This window comes from Bufo bufo, chromosome 2, assembly GCF_905171765.1.
Source record: "Bufo bufo chromosome 2, aBufBuf1.1, whole genome shotgun sequence".
NCBI lineage: Eukaryota > Metazoa > Chordata > Amphibia > Anura > Bufonidae > Bufo > Bufo bufo.
The window spans coordinates 393,870,135-393,889,426 of record NC_053390.1 but is presented as its reverse complement, the minus strand read 5'-3'; the positions used below and the strand labels follow the sequence as shown (position 1 = coordinate 393,889,426).

General features: G+C 43.6%; 1 protein-coding gene across 4 annotated transcripts in view; it reads left to right on the top strand.

Annotated features, from left to right (window-relative positions):
• DENND4C (DENN domain containing 4C) overlaps nucleotides 1-19,292 on the top strand; it is a 134,908-nt gene that overhangs the window by 86,979 nt on the left and 28,637 nt on the right. For 3 of the 4 annotated variants that reach the window (XM_040417230.1, XM_040417228.1, XM_040417229.1), the window contains 4 exons: nucleotides 5,170-5,298; nucleotides 6,622-6,763; nucleotides 8,252-8,398; nucleotides 18,166-18,324. In XM_040417230.1, the coding sequence (XP_040273164.1) occupies nucleotides 5,170-5,298; nucleotides 6,622-6,763; nucleotides 8,252-8,398; nucleotides 18,166-18,324 (577 nt within the window). The remainder of the gene's footprint in view (nucleotides 1-5,169; nucleotides 5,299-6,621; nucleotides 6,764-8,251; nucleotides 8,399-18,165; nucleotides 18,325-19,292) is intronic. The other variant, XM_040417231.1, reaches the window with a different exon arrangement.

Below are 19,292 nucleotides of genomic sequence, written 5' to 3'. Positions count from 1 at the left end.
TACAGCGCCAGACACCGGTCGGTAAGAAGTAGAAGGGTTTTATACTTTATAGTGAGCCAAAGAAATCAAATCTAAGTGGTATAGCTAATAATATCAGGATAACTGTAGCGGGAGCTCCACTTTGTGTGACTGCTCACACAGCGCGCTAGTCCACGCCCCAAAAAGATGCCGTAATGTATATGTGACAAATAGGGCTGAAACGATTACTCGATTATATAGAGTAATTAGACACAAAAAATCCTTAATGCAAATTTTTTGCATCGAGGATTCGTTTGTGTCATGTGACCACGGCGCGGGAGTGAAGCGCTTGCTATTACTTACCGCTCTGTGATCACCCACCGGCCCGCAGTGCGCTGCACTTTCTTCCTGACACATCCTCAGGTCATAGTGCACATAAGCGCGCACTATGACCTGACGCTGTGTGACGTCAGGGCGACAGTGCAGCGCGCAGAGAAGAAGATGGAGGAACTGGGGAGCGGCGCCCCTACAGGAAAGGTAAGTACTGTCGCTGGGGGGGCAGTTGGGGGCAAGCTGGGGTACTGGGTGGGCAAGCTGGTGGCACTGGAGTGGCAGCTGGTGGCACTGAGGGGGCATCCTGATGGCACTGAGGGGGCATCCTGATGGCACTGAGGGGGCATCCTGATGGCACTGAGGGGGCATCCTGATGGCACTGAGGGGGCAGCCTGATGGCACTGAGGGGGCAGCCTGATGGCACTGAGGGGGCATCCTGATGGCACTGAGGGAGCAGCTGATGGCACTAGGGGGGCAGCTGATGGCACTGGTGTGGGGAAGAGCTGAATGCACTGGGGGGCACTGAGTTTTTATAAAGGAAAACAGTCTATTAATTCATTTTTTTCTTATTAGATTACTCGATTAATCGTAACAAATAATCGATAGAATACTCGATTTCTAAAATAATAGTTTACTGCAGCCCTAGTGACAAATGCGTCTAACGTTTGTCAATTCCAAGACCTTGGTCATAAAGTTACTAGTAGGAGAAAAAGAGAACAAAATACATAAGTATACTTAATTGTAAAAGATTGCTGAATTCATAAAGGATTATTAGTCTACTTTCACACTGGCGTTTTGACTTTCCGTTTTGTGAGATCCGTTCAGGGCTCTCACAAGCGGTCCAAAATGGATCAGTCTGTCCCTAATGCATTCTGAATGGAAAAGGATCCGCTCAGAATGCATCAGTTTGCCTCTGTTCCGTCTCCTTTCCGCTTGCAACGTTTGGTGTCTGTCTGACGAAACTGAGCCAAACTGAGCCAATCTGACACCCAATGTAAGTCAATGGGGACGGATCCGTTTTCTATGACACAATCTGGCACAATAGATAACGGATTAGTCTCCCATTGACTTTCAATGGAGTTCATGACGGATCCGTCTTGGCTATGTTACAGATAATACAAATGGATCCGTTCTGAACGGATGCAGACGTTTGTATTTGAACAGATCCGTCGGTGCAGATCCATGACTGATCAGCACCAAACGCGAGTGTGAAAGTAGCCTAAAATGAATGCTATACAAGTAGGGAAGTACAGGTCAAGGCCTGTGTCATGGCTACCGAGTATGTATGGGGTCAATATGGGTAAGTTACACAATGTTAAGTCATCATTAGAGCTGCAGAGTGCACTTATAGTTGTAATAGAGAGTAAGATGGTATGATGGAGGGTATGGGGAGAACTATGTGTAGGTGGCTGGAATGTAATAGAAGTTTGGCAGGGGTATAGTGGTATGGTTAGAAAGGAGGACTAGAGCTGGTGGTGTAATGTGATAGAGATAATGGCAGAAGGGGTGTAATGTGAACATGACATGGAGCAAAAATATGGCAGAAGAGGGGTATATGATGGCCCGGCAGTGGGCTGATATGAGATGTGTTAACAGAAGTATGGTAGAGGATGATGAGGAGATGGCATAAAGGCTAATAATGAGATATAAGACACAGGCCTTGACCTGTACTTCACCACTTGTCATTCATTCATTCATTTTATAATCCTTTATCAATTCAGCAATCTTCTACAATTAAGTATACTTACGTATTTTGTTCTCTTTTTCTCCTACTAGTGACTCGGTGACCAAGGTCTTGGATTTGACCAAAACGTTAGATGCATTTGTCACATATCTTTTTGTCAATTTATTTGGAGGATATTTAACCACTTCACATCTGGGCCATTTGCCCCCTTCCTGACCAGGCCTAATTTTGCAAATCTGACATGTCACTTTATGTGGTAATGGCTTTAGAACCCTTTTACTTATCCAAGCCATTCAGAGATTGTTTTCTCGTGACACATTGTGCTTCATGATAGTCATAAATTTGAGTCAATATATTTCACCTTTATTTATGAAAAAATCCCACATTTACCAAACATTTAGAAAAATTAGCAATTTTCTAAATTTCAATTTCTCTGTTTTTAAAACAGAAAGTGATACCTCATAAAATATTTATTACTTAACATTCCCCATATGTCTACTTTATGTTGGCATCATTTTGGAAATGTTATTTATTTTTTATTTTTTAGGACATTAGAAGGCTTAGAATTTTAGAAGCAATTATTAAAAATTTTTAAGAAAATTGCCAAAACCCACTTTTTAAGGACCAGTTCAGGTCTGAAGTCACTTTGTGGGGCTTACATAGTGAATACCCCCCCAAAAAATGACCCCATTGTAGAAACTACACCCCTCGAGTTACCTAAAACTAATTTTACAAACTTTGTTAACCCTTTAGGTGTTCCACAAGAATTAAAGGAAAATGTAGATCAAATTTTTAAATTTCACTTTTTGGGCAGATTTTCTATTTTAATCCATTTTTTTCTTTAACACATCGAGGGTTAACAGCCAAACAAAACTCAATATGTAGTACCCCGATTCTGCGGTTTACAAAAACACCCCACATAGGGTCGTAAACTGATGTATGGGGACATGGCAGGGCGCAGAAGAAAAGGAGCGCCATATGGTTTATGGAAGGCAGATTTTGCTGAACTGTTTTTTTTTATGCCATGTCCCATTTGAAGCCCCCCTAATGCGCCCTTACAGTAGAAACTCCCAAAAAGTGACCCCATTTTGGAAACTAGGGGATAAGGTGCCAGTTTTATTGGTACTATTTTGGGGCACATATGATTTTTAATTGCTCTATATTACGTTTTTTGTGAGGCAAAGTAACCACAAAATGTCTGTTTTTTTACAACATTCATCTGACAGGGTAGATCATGTGCTATTTTTATAGAGCAGGTTGTTACGGACGCAATGATATCAAATATGTCTACTTTCTTTGTTTCAGTTTTACATAATCATTTTTGAAAAAAAAATATGTTTTTGTGTCTCCATTTTATGAACGCCATATTTTTTTTTATTTTTCTGCTGATCGTCTTGTGTAGGGGCTCGTTTTTTGCAGTAAGAGTGGATGTTTTTAATGGTGCCATTTTTGGTTACATATGTTTTTTTGATTATTCATTTTAATACTTTATGGGGCAAGGTGACCAAAAAATTTGTTGTTTTAGCACAGTATTTATTTATTTTTACAGTGTTCACCTGAGGGGTTAGGTCAGGAGACATTTTTATAGAGCAGATCGTTAAGGACGTGGCGATACCTAATATGTATACTTATTTATTTCACTTTAGCACAATAATAGCATTTTTGAAACCCAAAAAATGATGTTTTAGTGTATCCATAGTCTGAGAGCTATAGCTTTTTATTTTTTGACCGATTGTCTTAGTTAGGGTCTCATTTTTTGCGGGATGAGGTGACAGTTTGGTACTATTTTGGGGGGAATACGCCTTTTTGATCGCTTGGTGTTGCACTTTATGTGATATGTGTTTTTGTTTTTTTTTACATGTGAAACCTTTTATTTATTTTTTTATTTTAACACTATCTTTTTTTATTTTGTACTTTGCGTCCCCCCCATAAGGTCATACAAGACCTCTGGGAGACATTTAACTTCACATAAATTTTTATTTTTTTCCACTATTGATTTCTCCTGTAACTGGGGCTGACATAGTAGCCCCAGTTACAGGGGAAATACACCCCCAAGAGAGGCTGTACAGCGGTATACTGCGCTGTACAGCCTCAGTGCAGGGCTGATCGAGGTCTGTAGAAGACCCAACAGCTCCTGCACTCTCCCGGCTGTATACAGCGATCTAGAAGGCAGGGACACCTGGGCACTGTCCCTGCCTTCTCTCTGGGTTGCCCTGCTGTTACTGACAGCTGGACCCCTGCTCTGCAGCTGCAGGATTAGCGTGCAGCTGCCATCTCTGAATGGGCGTTCAGAAACATCCATTCAGAGATGGAGATCCACCTCCCGGACGTTAAAATAAGATATTTTACTTGCATCTAATTTCGAGTGTGCAGTGGTATTTCATTAATAATCTGAGGATAGGTCATCAATGTCTGTAGCCCCGACTAACCAATTTTAGTACCATGCACATGGCATTAGGATCTCTGTCCCAAAATCTATGGGCACATACTGGAAAATTGTAATCTGTTAGAAAAAAAATTATGGAATTCTCCACCGAAAGTAGGTAGTTGTATTTATTGAATTTGCGTTTTCATTTGGTCTTCTCATCACTTATCGGGAGGGATGGGTTTTGCCTATTTTCTGGATAGGTCATCAGTATCTGATCTGTGAATGCCCAGCACCTGGGACACCTGGCGAGCAGCTGTTTGAGAAGGCACAGGTGTAAGCAGTAGCCCTGTGGCCTTCTCACTGCTCATCAAGCACAATTCTATACATTGTATAGCGAATCTGCTTGGTACCACAGCTTAGCACCAGTCACTTGTGGCCAAAGAATGTGAGGTCACATGGCCTAGGGGGCAAACACTAGGTCTGCACTGAACACTTCCTGGCCCTTGCCCTCTGCTCTGTGACAGCTCTAGCAGTTTCGTGGTGTCACAAAGTAAAGGGGGAGGGCTGGGAAGTGTTCAGTGTCGAGAGGCCAGATCAATCAATTTCTCTGTCATACAATCTGCATGACCAGAAGTCTGGATATGTCTGCACTGCTCTCCCTGTCAAGATCTACTTCTGTCAGGTCTCGTTAATGTCCATACATTTTATATCTTATTATGTCTATTTATTTACAAACTCCTGCTCATTTATCTATATAGTAGAGTAGTATTTAGTGTCAGATTTGGTTTGCATCAGTATCATACTTTATTCCTTCTTTTTCCATTAGGTTTGTTACAGAGTTGTAATGCAGCTGTGTGGTATTTGGGAGAACCCAGCTTTGGCTGTAAAGGTCTTGTTTGAAATGAGAAATGCTAAAATTCAACCCAATGCTATCACATATGGCTACTATAACAAGGTATGCAAAATGTATGTCACCTACCTAAAGGGGTTTTCCAGGAATAAAGACTTTTATCTAATGCTCACAGCCTGCCCGCTCTCCACCGCTCTGGTCCTCCACACTGGCTCATGCCGATGCGCCGCTAAATGTAAACAGTCTGGAGACCAGAACATGGACATGCGGGAGCCAGCATGGCGTATCGGAGAGATGGGGAGCAGGTAAGTATAAATCTTCAATTTTCAGAGGCAGGCTACGGGTATAAGATAAAAAAAACTTTATTTCCGGAACACCTTTTAAATTGTTGTGAGAGTTAAAGTAACTTTGCCTTATGCTAAGAAATTGGATAAAATGAAAAATAATCCTATACTCACCAGTTCCTCCCACATCATTCTCAGCACCACACCTCTGGTCCCCCTCCCGCTATTTGTATACAAGACTGTGGCAGTGTCATCAAGGTGTTTGGCGGGTGACCACTGTAACCTGTCACTCAACTCAGTGGTATACAGCACAAGACCACTGAGCTCACTGATAGGCTGCAGCAGTCATGTGCTGTATACCTTGACATCATCGTTGCAGTCTTGTATACAAACAGCAGGAGGAGGACTGGAACTGCGGGCTGAGAAAGGAGTGGAAGAAACCAGTGAGCATAGGATTATTTTTTATTTTATGCAATTTCCTGACATGGGGCAACGCTTACTATATTTTGGACATCCCCTTTAACTAGTAAATTAAAATGCATCAATGTTGTAAAATGGAAAGGCTCATTTACAGAAGTGACCTTGTGACAGTTTATTTTTCTCTTTAATATTAAAGTCTATATATGCAGTTGCTTAATGTGTTTTTACTCTCCATATTTTTTTTTGCATATTTGAAAAGTTTTCTGATATGTTGGCAGGTTACACCTGCCAACACAGCAGTTTTTTGGGGGAAATAGTGAGAAAACCATTTAAAAATGTGCTCCAATACTACCATTTTAAAAAAAATAATGTACGGAAGATGTGACTACTAAATGCTCCATATGTATGAATCTTTAAGATATATAGCTTCATTATTGTTAGAGTACGACCACACGGTACAGTTGTGTCGCGGTTGTGAACTGCACAGCCATATAAGCCGCAGTGGGCTTTAATTAAATTAATGAGGACCGCACTGTTTAGTCGGCCTGCATTGTTAATGGCCGCACGCTATTGTGGATGCTGCATGGCCATTAACAGCGCAGACTGACTAAACTGTGCGACCCTCATGGCTATGCAGTACTTGATCGCAACTATGACATGATCTCGCTGTGTGGCTTTACTTTTATGGTTAGATTGCTGTAACTGTGCACATTTTTGGTTCAAGGTTGTACTAGTGAGTCCATGGCCGAGCAGTAAACGCAGTGGAAATTTCCTATGGACAAAGGTCCGGAATGTGGTACAAGGTTTAGCTCAGTTTCGAAAACCGGTGAAGACAAAACTGGTCCCTAAAGCTGTGTCAGTACCAGGTAATGAGGCATTTACTTGCTAATTGATCTGCTCATCCTCGTGTTTATTTTTTATATGGTACATATTCAAATGTTTTTATTTCTTCTTGCTACTTTGTCTACTTTTTTCTGTTCTTCTTGTAAGTGACATCATTGTCTATAAAAAAAAAAAGACATCCAGGATGACTCCTGGATCAATACCTTGATAAAGGCGCTGGCACTCTTCATGTCGGCAGCGCTAAATAAATACAGTTCCACTGATGATCACACCTAGTAGTTGATATTTTTGCTGTGTATGTTTCTTGATTCAAGAAAGGAGTGATCTATCAGAACAGGCTGCTGCAAATTCTTTCTGGGTTCTATGGCTATCCTTTCAGATATTGTATTAACTACAGCCAGGGTGCAACACTTTGCTACAGATTTGGACGGGGTGTGACGTAATTGATGCATGCACGTTTAAACACTGATGGTCTTGATTTTGTGGCTGCTTTAAGATTTTTGACACCATAAAAGACAACTGGCTAGCCCATGTCAGTGCTTGCACTAGTCACATAGGGCCATTTTTAGTTTTTTTTGCATTCGGTGTACTTTAACAAATTATGCCGTTGTGATAATATAAAGTTTGGCATTTTAGCTCACTGTTCTACTAATATGCCATATACGTGATAAACATGTTTTCATACAGAGAAGAATGGCCCTTTGTTTTAGCTGCATGTAAAAAATACTATTACATTTAATCTATGTTCGAAAGTAAAAATGTGGCTGGACGGGTTTCTGATGGTGTGCTGTGTTTTACTGTCGCAGTCAGGTATGGCTTCGCTCAGCCTTCTGACCTCTTACTCTAGTACAAAGTAGTTACAGCTTGGAAATGAAAGGATTTTGCTTTCACCTCTACTCTTCTGTTTTACATTTTAGGTCCATTAGGTTTTACATTGAAATAAATTCAGTGATTGACCTAATGGAGCCCAGACATCAGTTAAAAAAAAATGTTATTAAGGGTACCTGTAGCAGAACTTCTAATCTGCCTACTTCCCTCAATTGATGCCATGCCCTTGAGTAATTCAATGATTTTTTTCTCTATGCCCCAGTTTCCAAATGATCAGGATGGGTAGTTCCATCACTCACTATGTAAAGGTGGCAGAGTTTAGTGAAACGTGCGGTCCCTGGCACTCAGTCTTAAAGGGAGAGTGATCTAAACTGGACTGACACTGGTCACTTCCCTTGAGTACTGGGGACTGCCCCCTTGGCTAAACCCCACAACATTTTCATATCTGGTGCCAGAACTACCAACCTCGATAATTTAGGGAGAAGGAAGCAATCTAAAAAAAGCACCATCTTACTCCAAAGAGTGGCACCAATAGAGGAATGTAGGCAGATTGGACAATTTTGCCCAGTGAGATGTCCTCTTTAATACAATTTCTTCTCTTTATGAAGTATTTGTACTAAAGAGTGGGCCTGATTTACTTTTGCATGAATGTTTGTTTGTTTTAACCCGTGTTGTCTCTCCAGCTCCTCACAGTGCTACAAGTAACAGTGATGTGGATATGGTGAGCCATCTTGGCGTGGATAATTCTAATGATGCTAACTCTGGGGAGCACACTGTCGTCGTGCGGGATCTAATCAGGCTTGATTCTACTGATAACCACCCTAGTACAGGTATTCTCCCAGAGCTACTAACCTCACCCCACCCCTCAGCATTCACCTTATAATCTCTATCAGATAAGGAGCTCCTAACAGTATGGCAGCATGATCTCTTGTCACATGTTTTTTTTTTTTTATTTATTTATTTCAGGTTGTACAGTCTCTTTACTTAAAGGGGTTGTCCAAGTTATATTTATTGATGACCTATCCTTGGACAACCCCTTTAAAGGAAATGTCACTGTAAAATATGGCCCTGAACTATAATAATGCTTGGATAGCCGAAGATACACAGAAACCAACAATGTAATTGTCGTCATCTCAGAACTCACATTGACTCACTGCAAATGGCCTATCATCTGAGCAGTTAGACGGAGGGAGATCCCGCTGTTTTCTGATTGGCACTCCACGAGCGCAGTCACAGGCTGCCAAGTAATTGTCATGGCAGCCAGTGGCCTTTCATCATTGCCTCTGGAGAGATGTAACAGAATGTCTGTAAATATCCCTTTACACAGAAATACAAGTATTGTAGTGTATTGTACACGTGAGCAAACAATTGCAGGTTCAAATACCCTAAGGGGACTTTAAAAAAAATGCAAACAATAGTTAAAGGGGTTGTCCGGGTTCAGAGCTGAACCCGGACATTCCTCCATTTTCACCCCGGCAGCCCCCCCTGACATGAGCATCAGAGCTAAATCGCACAGGGCAAAGGCATTTTTTGGAGATCCGGTGACGTACCGGGGCTCTCCATGGAGCTGCCAGGAACCCTGGTGATGTCACCGGCACTGATGGGCGGGATTTAGTGCTGGCCTAGCCAGTAAGACGGCTAGGGCAGCGCTAAAGCCCACCCATCAGAGCCGTTGATGTCACCGAACACACTGCCGGGCGGAAGTTTCCACCCAGCCGTGTGTTATTGAAAACAAAAGAGCCCGTGCCCTGCGCGATTTAGCGCAGGGCAAGGGAGCGCATCGGAGCATGAGATGCTCCAATGCTAGCCTCAGGGGGCTGCCTAGGTGAAAATAAGGGTATGTCCGGGTTCAGCTCTAAACTCGGACAACCCCTTTAATATTTTTTTTTAATGAGCCCTCACACAGCTTATTATAAAAACAAAAGATATGGGTGTCAGAATATGGTAACACAAAGCACATTTTTTGAAATTAGTAAAACATAAGAAAAGTATATACATTTGATATACCGTATCCACAATTGTACTGGCCCACAGAATAAAGTTAACATTTCATTTTTACCACGTAGTGAGCACCCTAAAAATAGTGTCATGATTGCTACCCCAAAATGGTGGCATTCAAATACAGTTAGTCCCTCCAAACAGCAAACCATCATACGGCTATAATAATTACATAATTGCACTTTGACTTTTCAGCTATCCAAACATTACAGTAGTTCAGGGCCGTTTTTCATTGTGACAGGTTCTCTAATGTTTCTGTTGTGTTTACTGTTTAATTATATAATTCACAGTTGATCTGTCGTGGCATATCGAGGTCATAGGATACAGTCACATGAAAATAAAACGGCCATTAAAAAGGAACATGCTGTCAGTTTTTCATGGTCATTTTACATTTATGTGTGCATCCATTTTCTGGCCATCTGGCCATTTTACATCTGTTACCACGAACAAGCCGATGTGCAGGTAATTTTGAAACGGAAGCAGCGCTTGCATGAGCGCCACTACCACTTCAAATAGCTGATCGGTGTGGGTTCTGGGAGTCAAACCCCCACTGATCTTATATTGATGACCTATCCTGTGGACAGGACATCAGTAGTGTAGCTCTGCACAACAAATATTAGTAATGTTTGGTAGAGGATAAATAATGGCCTTCTTTAGTTCTGTCGAATTGAATTCTTAAAAGGGTTTTCTGTTTGGACTCAATATCCTTTAAAGGGGTTCTCCGGGCTTTTAATATTGATGACCTATCCTCAGGATAGGTCATCAATATCAGATCGGCGGGGGTCCGACACCCGGCACCCCCGCCGATCGGCTGTTGAAAAGGAGCGCCTGATAGTGGGACATGGCCATGTTCCGTGCCCACTTCCCTGGACATTCACCATGCGCCCCTCCAGGAGTACTGTAAGTACCTTTCCTCTCTTGTTATCTAGTGCACACTGTGCAGGATCGGTTTCCTGATGGAGTCTGTCCCTGTATTTTTATGTATGTTTCAGGTGATACTGTGGAGCAACGCCATACGCCTCGCTGCAGTTATAACCAGACTAGCTTTAATCTGCGGAGTTGTGCCATATGCCTCCCTCCAACAGTCAGTAGCCAGCCCAATTTTAAGCCCTATGTCCCCTGACGATTCACCTTTTTTTTTATTTTTTGCATAAACCTATTGTTCTCCTGATATGTTCATTTTATGAAACGCGTTGGAACACGTGAATATATCGCGGCCTACTTATTATACGCACTTTACCATTGCCCTGATCAGGTATCCAGTTTAGCCTCTAGAGAATTCCCTGTAGGGCCTTATAGGGATCCTAGATCAGGGTGAGGTTCCGGACTGGGCCACCCCTTGCGGGGCACAGACCCTGTATTAGGAGGTTACTAGGGCTTGATAGGTCAAGTAGGATGCAACAGGGACAGATTTCTCTCCCTGAGGCTTCCCTACTGCCAAGACTGATTACCTGAGGACTTGATGCCTGTACTATCCTCCTCCATCTGGACATCAGGTATCTAAAGCTCACAAGCCTGAAGTGACCGCTTTCTCTTTGAATAGTGAGGTTTCTGTACTGAAACTGGTAACATTCCTTGTTTTCATAAAGCGTCCTGTTAGACCCAGTATTAGCTTACACCCAGTATCAGCTTACGGGATTCAGACGTAGGGACCTAACCTAGTGTGTGACCCTGCTTTAACACTGCGGAACACAGGTCTGGAGTATTGTGTCTTGTCAGACCCAGTACTAGTGTTTGGGTCTTTTATGTTGGAACCTAATCTAATGTGTCGCTGCACAATTTTTAAGTCCTGCACTTGTTCGTCTGTCTATGTTTGTAAGGGGTTCCTTTCTCCCGGTTTATGTGAGGTCTTACCTAGTATAATTAAAAGCTAAGTTTTATTGTGTCCCCCCCCCCCCCCCTTTTTTTTATCTTTTGTATTTTCAGGATAGGTCATCAGTATTAGAAAGGCGGGGGTCTGGCACCCAGAACCCCTGCCAATCAGCTGTATGAAGAGAAGGCATGCGTGCGCCATCTCCTGTCTCTCCTCCTACCCACCGCTGCTGTGTCGACAGCGAACAGGAAGAGAGACAGGAGACGGCATGCGTGTGCCTTCTCTTCATACATCTGATCAGCGGGGGTGCTGAGTGTCGGACCCCCCCCTCCCCAATCTGATATTAATGACCTATACTGAGGATAGTTCATCAATAAAAAAAAAAAATGGAAGCTATTCTGTGTTAAACCCCCTTGAAAAACAAGGGGTCACTCCCTACGACTGGAGAAAAAAAGATGGTCATAAGAGGCTACAAGCATTCTTTATAGTAAGGGCTTTGAATCTCTGGAATAGTCTGTCACAGGAGCTGGTCACAACAAATACAGTAGATGGCTTCAAAAAAGGTTCAAAATAACATTGAAGCTTATGACGATGTATAGAAATCCGGTTCTACACACCCTTTCCCTTTGGCCCAACCCCTTTTTAAAAGGAAGACATTGATCCAGGCATCGATATAGCAGGATTACAGGTTGGATTTGATGGACTTTTGTCTTTTTCCAACCTTAACAACTATGTAACTAATACTAAAAGCCTGGAAAACCCGTTTAACATGATCATTTATGAAGGTAGGTGTAATTTTGTAATCTGTTTCTTTTACCTTTATTGCTCCTATCTTCTGTTCTGGGCTGTGGTCACATGGCCTGGTCCATGCAGCTCTTTCTTATTTCCTGTGATGTTATGTCTATACAGGGGCAGTGATAGGGGAGTGTCTATGTAACTAGCTGGTGGGAGGAGCTGTAAACTAACTGGGTGTTAGGGGCAGTGATAGGGAAGTGTCTATGTAACTAGCTGGTGGGAGGAGCTATAAACTAACTGGGTGTTATTACGGGCAGTGATAGGGGAGTGTCTATGTAACTAGCTGGTGGGAGGAGCTATAAACTAACTGGGTGTTATTACGGGCAGTGATAGGGGAGTGTCTATGTAACTAGCTGGTGGGAGGAGCTATAAACTAACTGGGTGTTATTACGGGCAGTGATAGGGGAGTGTCTATGTAACTAGCTGGTGGGAGGAGCTGTAAACTAACTGGGTGTTAGGGGCAGTGATAGGGAAGTGTCTATGTAACTAGCTGGTGGGAGGAGCTATAAACTAACTGGGTGTTATTACGGGCAGTGATAGGGGAGTGTCTATGTAACTAGCTGGTGGGAGGAGCTATAAACTAACTGGGTGTTATTACGGGCAGTGATAGGGGAGTGTCTATGTAACTAGCTGGTGGGAGGAGCTATAAACTAACTGGGTGTTATTACGGGCAGTGATAGGGGAGTGTCTATGTAACTAGCTGGTGGGAGGAGCTGTAAACTAACTGGGTGTTAGGGGCAGTGATAGGGAAGTGTGTATGTAACTAGCTGGTGGGAGGAGCTATAAACTAACTGGGTGTTATTACGGGCAGTGATAGGGGAGTGTCTATGTAACTAGCTGGTGGGAGGAGCTATAAACTAGCTGGGTGTTGTTAGGGGCAGTGATAGGGGAGTGTCTATGTAACTAGCCTGTGGGAGGAGCTGTAAACTAACTGGGTGTTATTAGGGGCAGTGATAGGGGAGTGTCTATGTAACTAGCCTGTGGGAGGAGCTATAAACTAGCTGGGTGTTAGGGGCAGTGATAGGGGAATGTCTATGTAACTAGGTGGTGGGAGGAGCTATAAACTAGCTGGGTGTTAGGGGCAGTGATAGGGGAATGTCTATGTAACTAGCTGGTGGGAGGAGCTATAAACTAGCTGGGTGTTAGGGGCAGTGATAGGGGAATGTCTATGTAACTAGCTGGTGGGAGGAGCTATAAACTAGCTGGGTGTTGTTAGGGGCAGTGATAGGGGAATGTCTATGTAACTAGCTGGTGGGAGGAGCTATAAACTAGCTGGGTGTTAGGGGCAGTGATAGGGGAGTGTCTATGTAACTAGCTGGTGGGAGGAGCTATAAACTACCTGGGTGTTGTTAGGGGCAGTGATAGGGGAGTGTCTATGTAACTAGCCGGTGGGAGGAGCTATAAACTAGCTGGGTGTTGTTAGGGGCAGTGATAGGGAAGTGTCTGTAACTAGCTGGTGGGAGGAGCTATAAACTAGCTGGGTGTTAGGGGCAGTGATAGGGGAGTGTCTATGTAACTAGCTGGTGGGAGGAGCTATAAACTAACTGGGTGTTATTACGGGCAGTGATAGGGGAGTGTCTATGTAACTAGCTGGTGGGAGGAGCTATAAACTAGCTGGGTGTTGTTAGGGGCAGTGATAGGGAAGTGTCTATGTAACTAGCTGGTGGGAGGAGCTATAAACTAGCTGAGTGTTAGGGGCAGTGATAGGGGAGTGTCTATGTAACTAGCTGGTGGGAGGAGCTATAAACTAACTGGGTGTTATTACGGGCAGTGATAGGGGAGTGTCTATGTAACTAGCTGGTGGGAGGAGCTATAAACTAACTGGGTGTTATTACGGGCAGTGATAGGGGAGTGTCTATGTAACTAGCTGGTGGGAGGAGCTATAAACTAGCTGGGTGTTGTTAGGGGCAGTGATAGGGGAGTGTCTATGTAACTAGCTGGTGGGAGGAGCTATAAACTAGCTGAGTGTTAGGGGCAGTGATAGGGAAGTGTCTATGTAACTAGCTGGTGGGAGGAGCTATAAACTAACTGGGTGTTATTACGGGCAGTGATAGGGGAGTGTCTATGTAACTAGCTGGTGGGAGGAGCTATAAACTAACTGGGTGTTATTACGGGCAGTGATAGGGGAGTGTCTATGTAACTAGCTGGTGGGAGGAGCTATAAACTAGCTGGGTGTTGTTAGGGGCAGTGATAGGGGAGTGTCTATGTAACTAGCTGGTGGGAGGAGCTATAAACTAGCTGGGTGTTGTTAGGGGCAGTGATAGGGGAGTGTCTATGTAACTAGCTGGTGGGAGGAGCTGTAAACTAACTGGGTGTTATTAGGGGCAGTGATAGGGGAGTGTCTATGTAACTAGCCTGTGGGAGGAGCTATAAACTAGCTGGGTGTTAGGGGCAGTGATAGGGGAATGTCTATGTAACTAGGTGGTGGGAGGAGCTATAAACTAGCTGGGTGTTAGGGGCAGTGATAGGGGAATGTCTATGTAACTAGCTGGTGGGAGGAGCTATAAACTAGCTGGGTGTTAGGGGCAGTGATAGGGGAGTGTCTATGTAACTAGCTGGTGGGAGGAGCTATAAACTACCTGGGTGTTGTTAGGGGCAGTGATAGGGGAGTGTCTATGTAACTAGCCGGTGGGAGGAGCTGTAAACTAGCTGGGTGTTGTTAGGGGCAGTGATAGGGAAGTGTCTATGTAACTAGCTGGTGGGAGGAGCTATAAACTAGCTGGGTGTTAGGGGCAGTGATAGGGAAGTGTCTATGTAACTAGCTGGTGGGAGGAGCTATAAACTAGCTGGGTGTTAGGGGCAGTGATAGGGGAGTGTCTATGTAACTAGCTGGTGGGAGGAGCTATAAACTAGTTGGGTGTTGTTAGGGGCAGTGATAGGGGAGTGTCTATGTAACTAGCTGGTGGGAGGAGCTATAAACTAGTTGGGTGTTGTTAAGGGGGGCGCTGGATACAGCAACAGGAAGTACTACATACAGGATGGAAAAAAAACAGAGTGATTTCTTTACATGTTGAAAACGGGTTAGGAGAGTCCAAATCGGGAAAAAAACAGCACGGGGATGATGTACATAAGGTTAATACTACATATCTGTTAAAAGCCATAGTAATCCCGGAAAAGCCCTATAATGCTGTTGCATACAGTGATATTCTGAAGTACTTTGTGCTGTTCTCACAACCATTTAGACCTGGCCCTTTCCTTTTTTGGCATGGCAGTTCTTTGTTTATTTAACAAGATTTATTTTTTAAAAAGTGTGGAAAAACGTGGCTGGTTGGCACAGAGTATTGACCTCAACACCATCAAACTGTTTTGGGATGACAGTGAACTACCACTTTGAGCAACACCGGATCATCATGTGAGGGCAGCATAGACACAGACCCTGATTCAGATGCAGGGTCACTTACTTTTAAAAAAAAAATCTGTGGTGAGAAGGACCGAGTGCTGGAGTTTTGATATTCATGAGCTGAAGCATCCCCCGCAGATAATTGTCAGTATTATTCAAATACCTGTACTTTGTAGTGATGGCTGAGAGTCTCGGATTTTATCATTAGAGTGAGGGCTTAGTCCATATACATGTATTATGTTTGCATTTATTGTTTTGGTGTATTATTTTCTGGGACTTTTTAAAAGACCCCAGCAGCGTGTTGTACATGTTGAGAAACTCATACTCACCTGCTACCGACAGCTATGTTCCAGCTCGCTGTAAACTTCTGGACAGATGGGGTCACATACACTGCTACAGCCAGTGACTGACGTCAGCAGTGACATGTCTCCAAGCAGTTTGGGGACATATCACTGCTGAGGCCAGTCATTGGCTGTATTAGCATACATGACCCCGCCCATCTGGAAATTTTACGGCTGGGGACTGGAAGACTGCTGAAGATAGCCAGGGAGTTGGAACATAGCTGCGAGGAGCAGGTGAGTATACGTTTTTCAACAGGTACGACATGCTGCAGAGTCTGTTAAAAAGTCCGGAAAGCTAGGACACTCCATTAAAGTTGTTGTGACCGAATTGATCCAACATAATCTAAAATCTAGTGGAAAGCATTTTCAGAAAAGGTAAAGTAGGAGGGGACAACTGCTAATTCATGCCAAGGTATTTGCAATCACATATTGTACAACCACATATGTTTGTATACTTTATAGTGTTTGTTTGATTTAATGTTGCATTTTTAATACCAATATCATTTGAAACACTTTATTATGTTGAGTTTCCTATGTGCATCTATTGCCACGGTCATATTTTGTTATTTCTGTTTGGACAGCATACCAAAAAAATATTACTGATTTAGCCTCAGCCAGTAGTGATAGATTCTTGTATAATGGGGCTTTACACCCTTTAGATATTGACCTATTCTTAGGATAGGTCAACAATATCAGTTCATGGGGGATCGCACCACCGTCACGTCACCCCAACCAATCAACTGCTTTTGGCCAGCATTGGAGACACAACAGTGGATGGATGCTGAAGCAGAAGTCTTCGCCTACTGTGTAGTGGCTGGGTTGGTGTACTGTTGCTCTTTCAAGTAAATGGTAACGGTCGCTATACAGTGGGCAGAGCCTTCTGGTTCCATCCACTGTTTTGGTCCTGGTACCTGCTGAAAACATCATTTTGCCAGGGCAGCAGTTTGTCAGACCTACAGTGATCAATCATTCATTTTTGTTATGCATTAAACACCAGACTAAGGGCTCTTTCACACCTGCGTTCTTGTCTTCCGGCATAGAGTTCCGTCGTCGGGGCTCTATGCCGGAAGAATCCTGATCAGTTTTATCCTAATGCATTCTGAATGGAGTGAAATCCGTTCAGGATGCATCAGGATGTCTTCAGTTCCGGAACGGAACGTTTTTTGGCCGGAGAAAATACCGCAGCATGCTGCGCTTTTTGCTCCGGCCAAAAATCCGGAAGACTTGCCGCAAGGCCGGATCCGGAATTAATGCCCATTGAAAGGCATTGATCCGGATCCGGCCTTAAGCTAAACGTCGTTTCGGCGCATTGCCGGACCCGACATTTAGCTTTTTCTGAATGGTTACCATGGCTGCCGGGACGCTAAAGTCCTGGCAGCCATGGTAAAGTGTAGCGGGGAGTGGGGGAGCAGAATACTTACCGTCCGTGCGGCTCCCGGGGCGCTCCAGAGTGACGTCAGGGCGCCCCAAGCGCATGGATCACGTGATCACATGGACACGTCATCCATGCGCATGGGGCGCTCTGACGTCATTCTGGAGCGCCCCAGGAGCCGCACGGACTGTAAGTATACCGCTCCCCCGCTCCATGCTCCCACTATGGCAACCAGGACTTTAATAGCGTCCTGGCTGCCATTGTAACACTGAACGCAATTTGAAGACGGCTCCGTCTTCAAATGCTTTCAGTACACTTGCGTTTTTCCGGATCCGGCGTGTAATTCCGGCAAGTGGAGTACACGCCGGATCCGGACAACGCAAGTGTGAAAGAGGCCTGAACAAAGTAAAGAAAGAGCAGCAAAGTGGATGAGACTCAATCACGCTCCATATAAGAAACTAACATGTGTGGATCCTAAATCTGCAGCATGTCAATTTGTGGCTCTAACCTTATATGTCAATGTAAGGGCACTTTCACATAAGCACTTTTTACAGTATTTCAGTTCTTCTGCTCCTATGATGGAAGTGCCGGATTCCGCACATAATTGACAGGAATAGAGCCTAACAGATCCCATTGACTATAATGGAATCCATTAGGGAGAATGTTTTTTTAGCAGAGAAAAAAGTCCCTCAGGACTTTTGTTCCCGCTATTTTTGACGGACTCTGTAACGTAGGCCCCAAACGGACCCTCCTACACAGATGTGAACATAACCTGAAATTTCAGGTTATCACCAACAGAAGTATTATTATAACACATATGTAAGTGTAAGCATTTTAAGATGCCAGGATTTGTGCTAAAGTAGAAAACTCGATAAGCATAATAAATTTGTATCATTCTTTAATCACATTTTGTTCCCTATAATGACTGTGCTCTGCAGGTGATCAGGTCAGTGAGGAGATGGGACCCAAAGATGAACTTCATAAAAAAAGCACTTTAAATCACGAAGACCTAGAAGCTATGACAGAAACCTCTTCTTCACGGTTGAAGCACCATCCAGTACAAAATGGAAGTACACTTCAATCTGCTGATGTAATAGGTAAGCGCTTTAAAGGGAACCTGTCGTCAACTTTATGGTGTCCTTACTAACAGCAGCATAAAGCAGAGACAGGTGAGTTGATTTCAGCGATGTGTCATTTATAAGTTAAAAGTAAGTGGTTGCCGAGAACCAACTTCACAATCATGGCAGACTGGGCCTGGAAAAGAGTCCTGGCCACCTGAGAAGAGTCCTGGTTATTCATGAATTCCTGTTCTCCTGCCCACCTGCTGATGACTGACAGTCTTCTACCTAGTTTTCACCCTATATCTGTAGGAGACAACTGCCAATCATCAGCAAATGGGTCAGAGTGCAGGAGATTAGGAATATCCATGACTCTTCTCAGGTAGATTTGACTCTTTTCAAGGCCTGGGCTGCAATGATGATGATGCTGGTTCTCAGCAACCACTTACTTTTAGCTCATGAGTGACACACCGCTGACATCAGCATTTCTGTCACTATTTTATGCTGCCTTTAGTGAGGTCAGCGTAAAGTTGATGACAGGTTCCCTTTTAACCTGCATTTTAGCTCTTGTCTAAGGGTTACGGCCACATGGGGCAGAAATTCCACTGCAGATTTTGCAGCAGATTTGCCAAGGATTTCACACTATGCATTGCAAAGGGTGAAACCGGGTGGGTACCCGCAACATAAATTGACATGCAGCAGATTTACTGGGCAGATTTATTTTTGCAGCGTGTGGATTAGATTTCTTAAATTTACTAATATATGTATCTTGTAAACTGCACAGATGGCCCAATGTTAGACTCCCATCCATAGTCCTGAATGTGTAGCTTCTCCTGTGTAATGTGATGTTCCGACACATAGAGAGTCTTCTCCCCCTCTCTGTGTCATTGATTTGATGAAGGGGGCTGGCTATCTGGCAAAGTTCATTAGCTAAGCTAGCTCCCTTCTTTGTCTCTGCATCAGCCATGAGGGAAAAGGGGGCTGTTTTAGCCGATAAGCTGTCATAC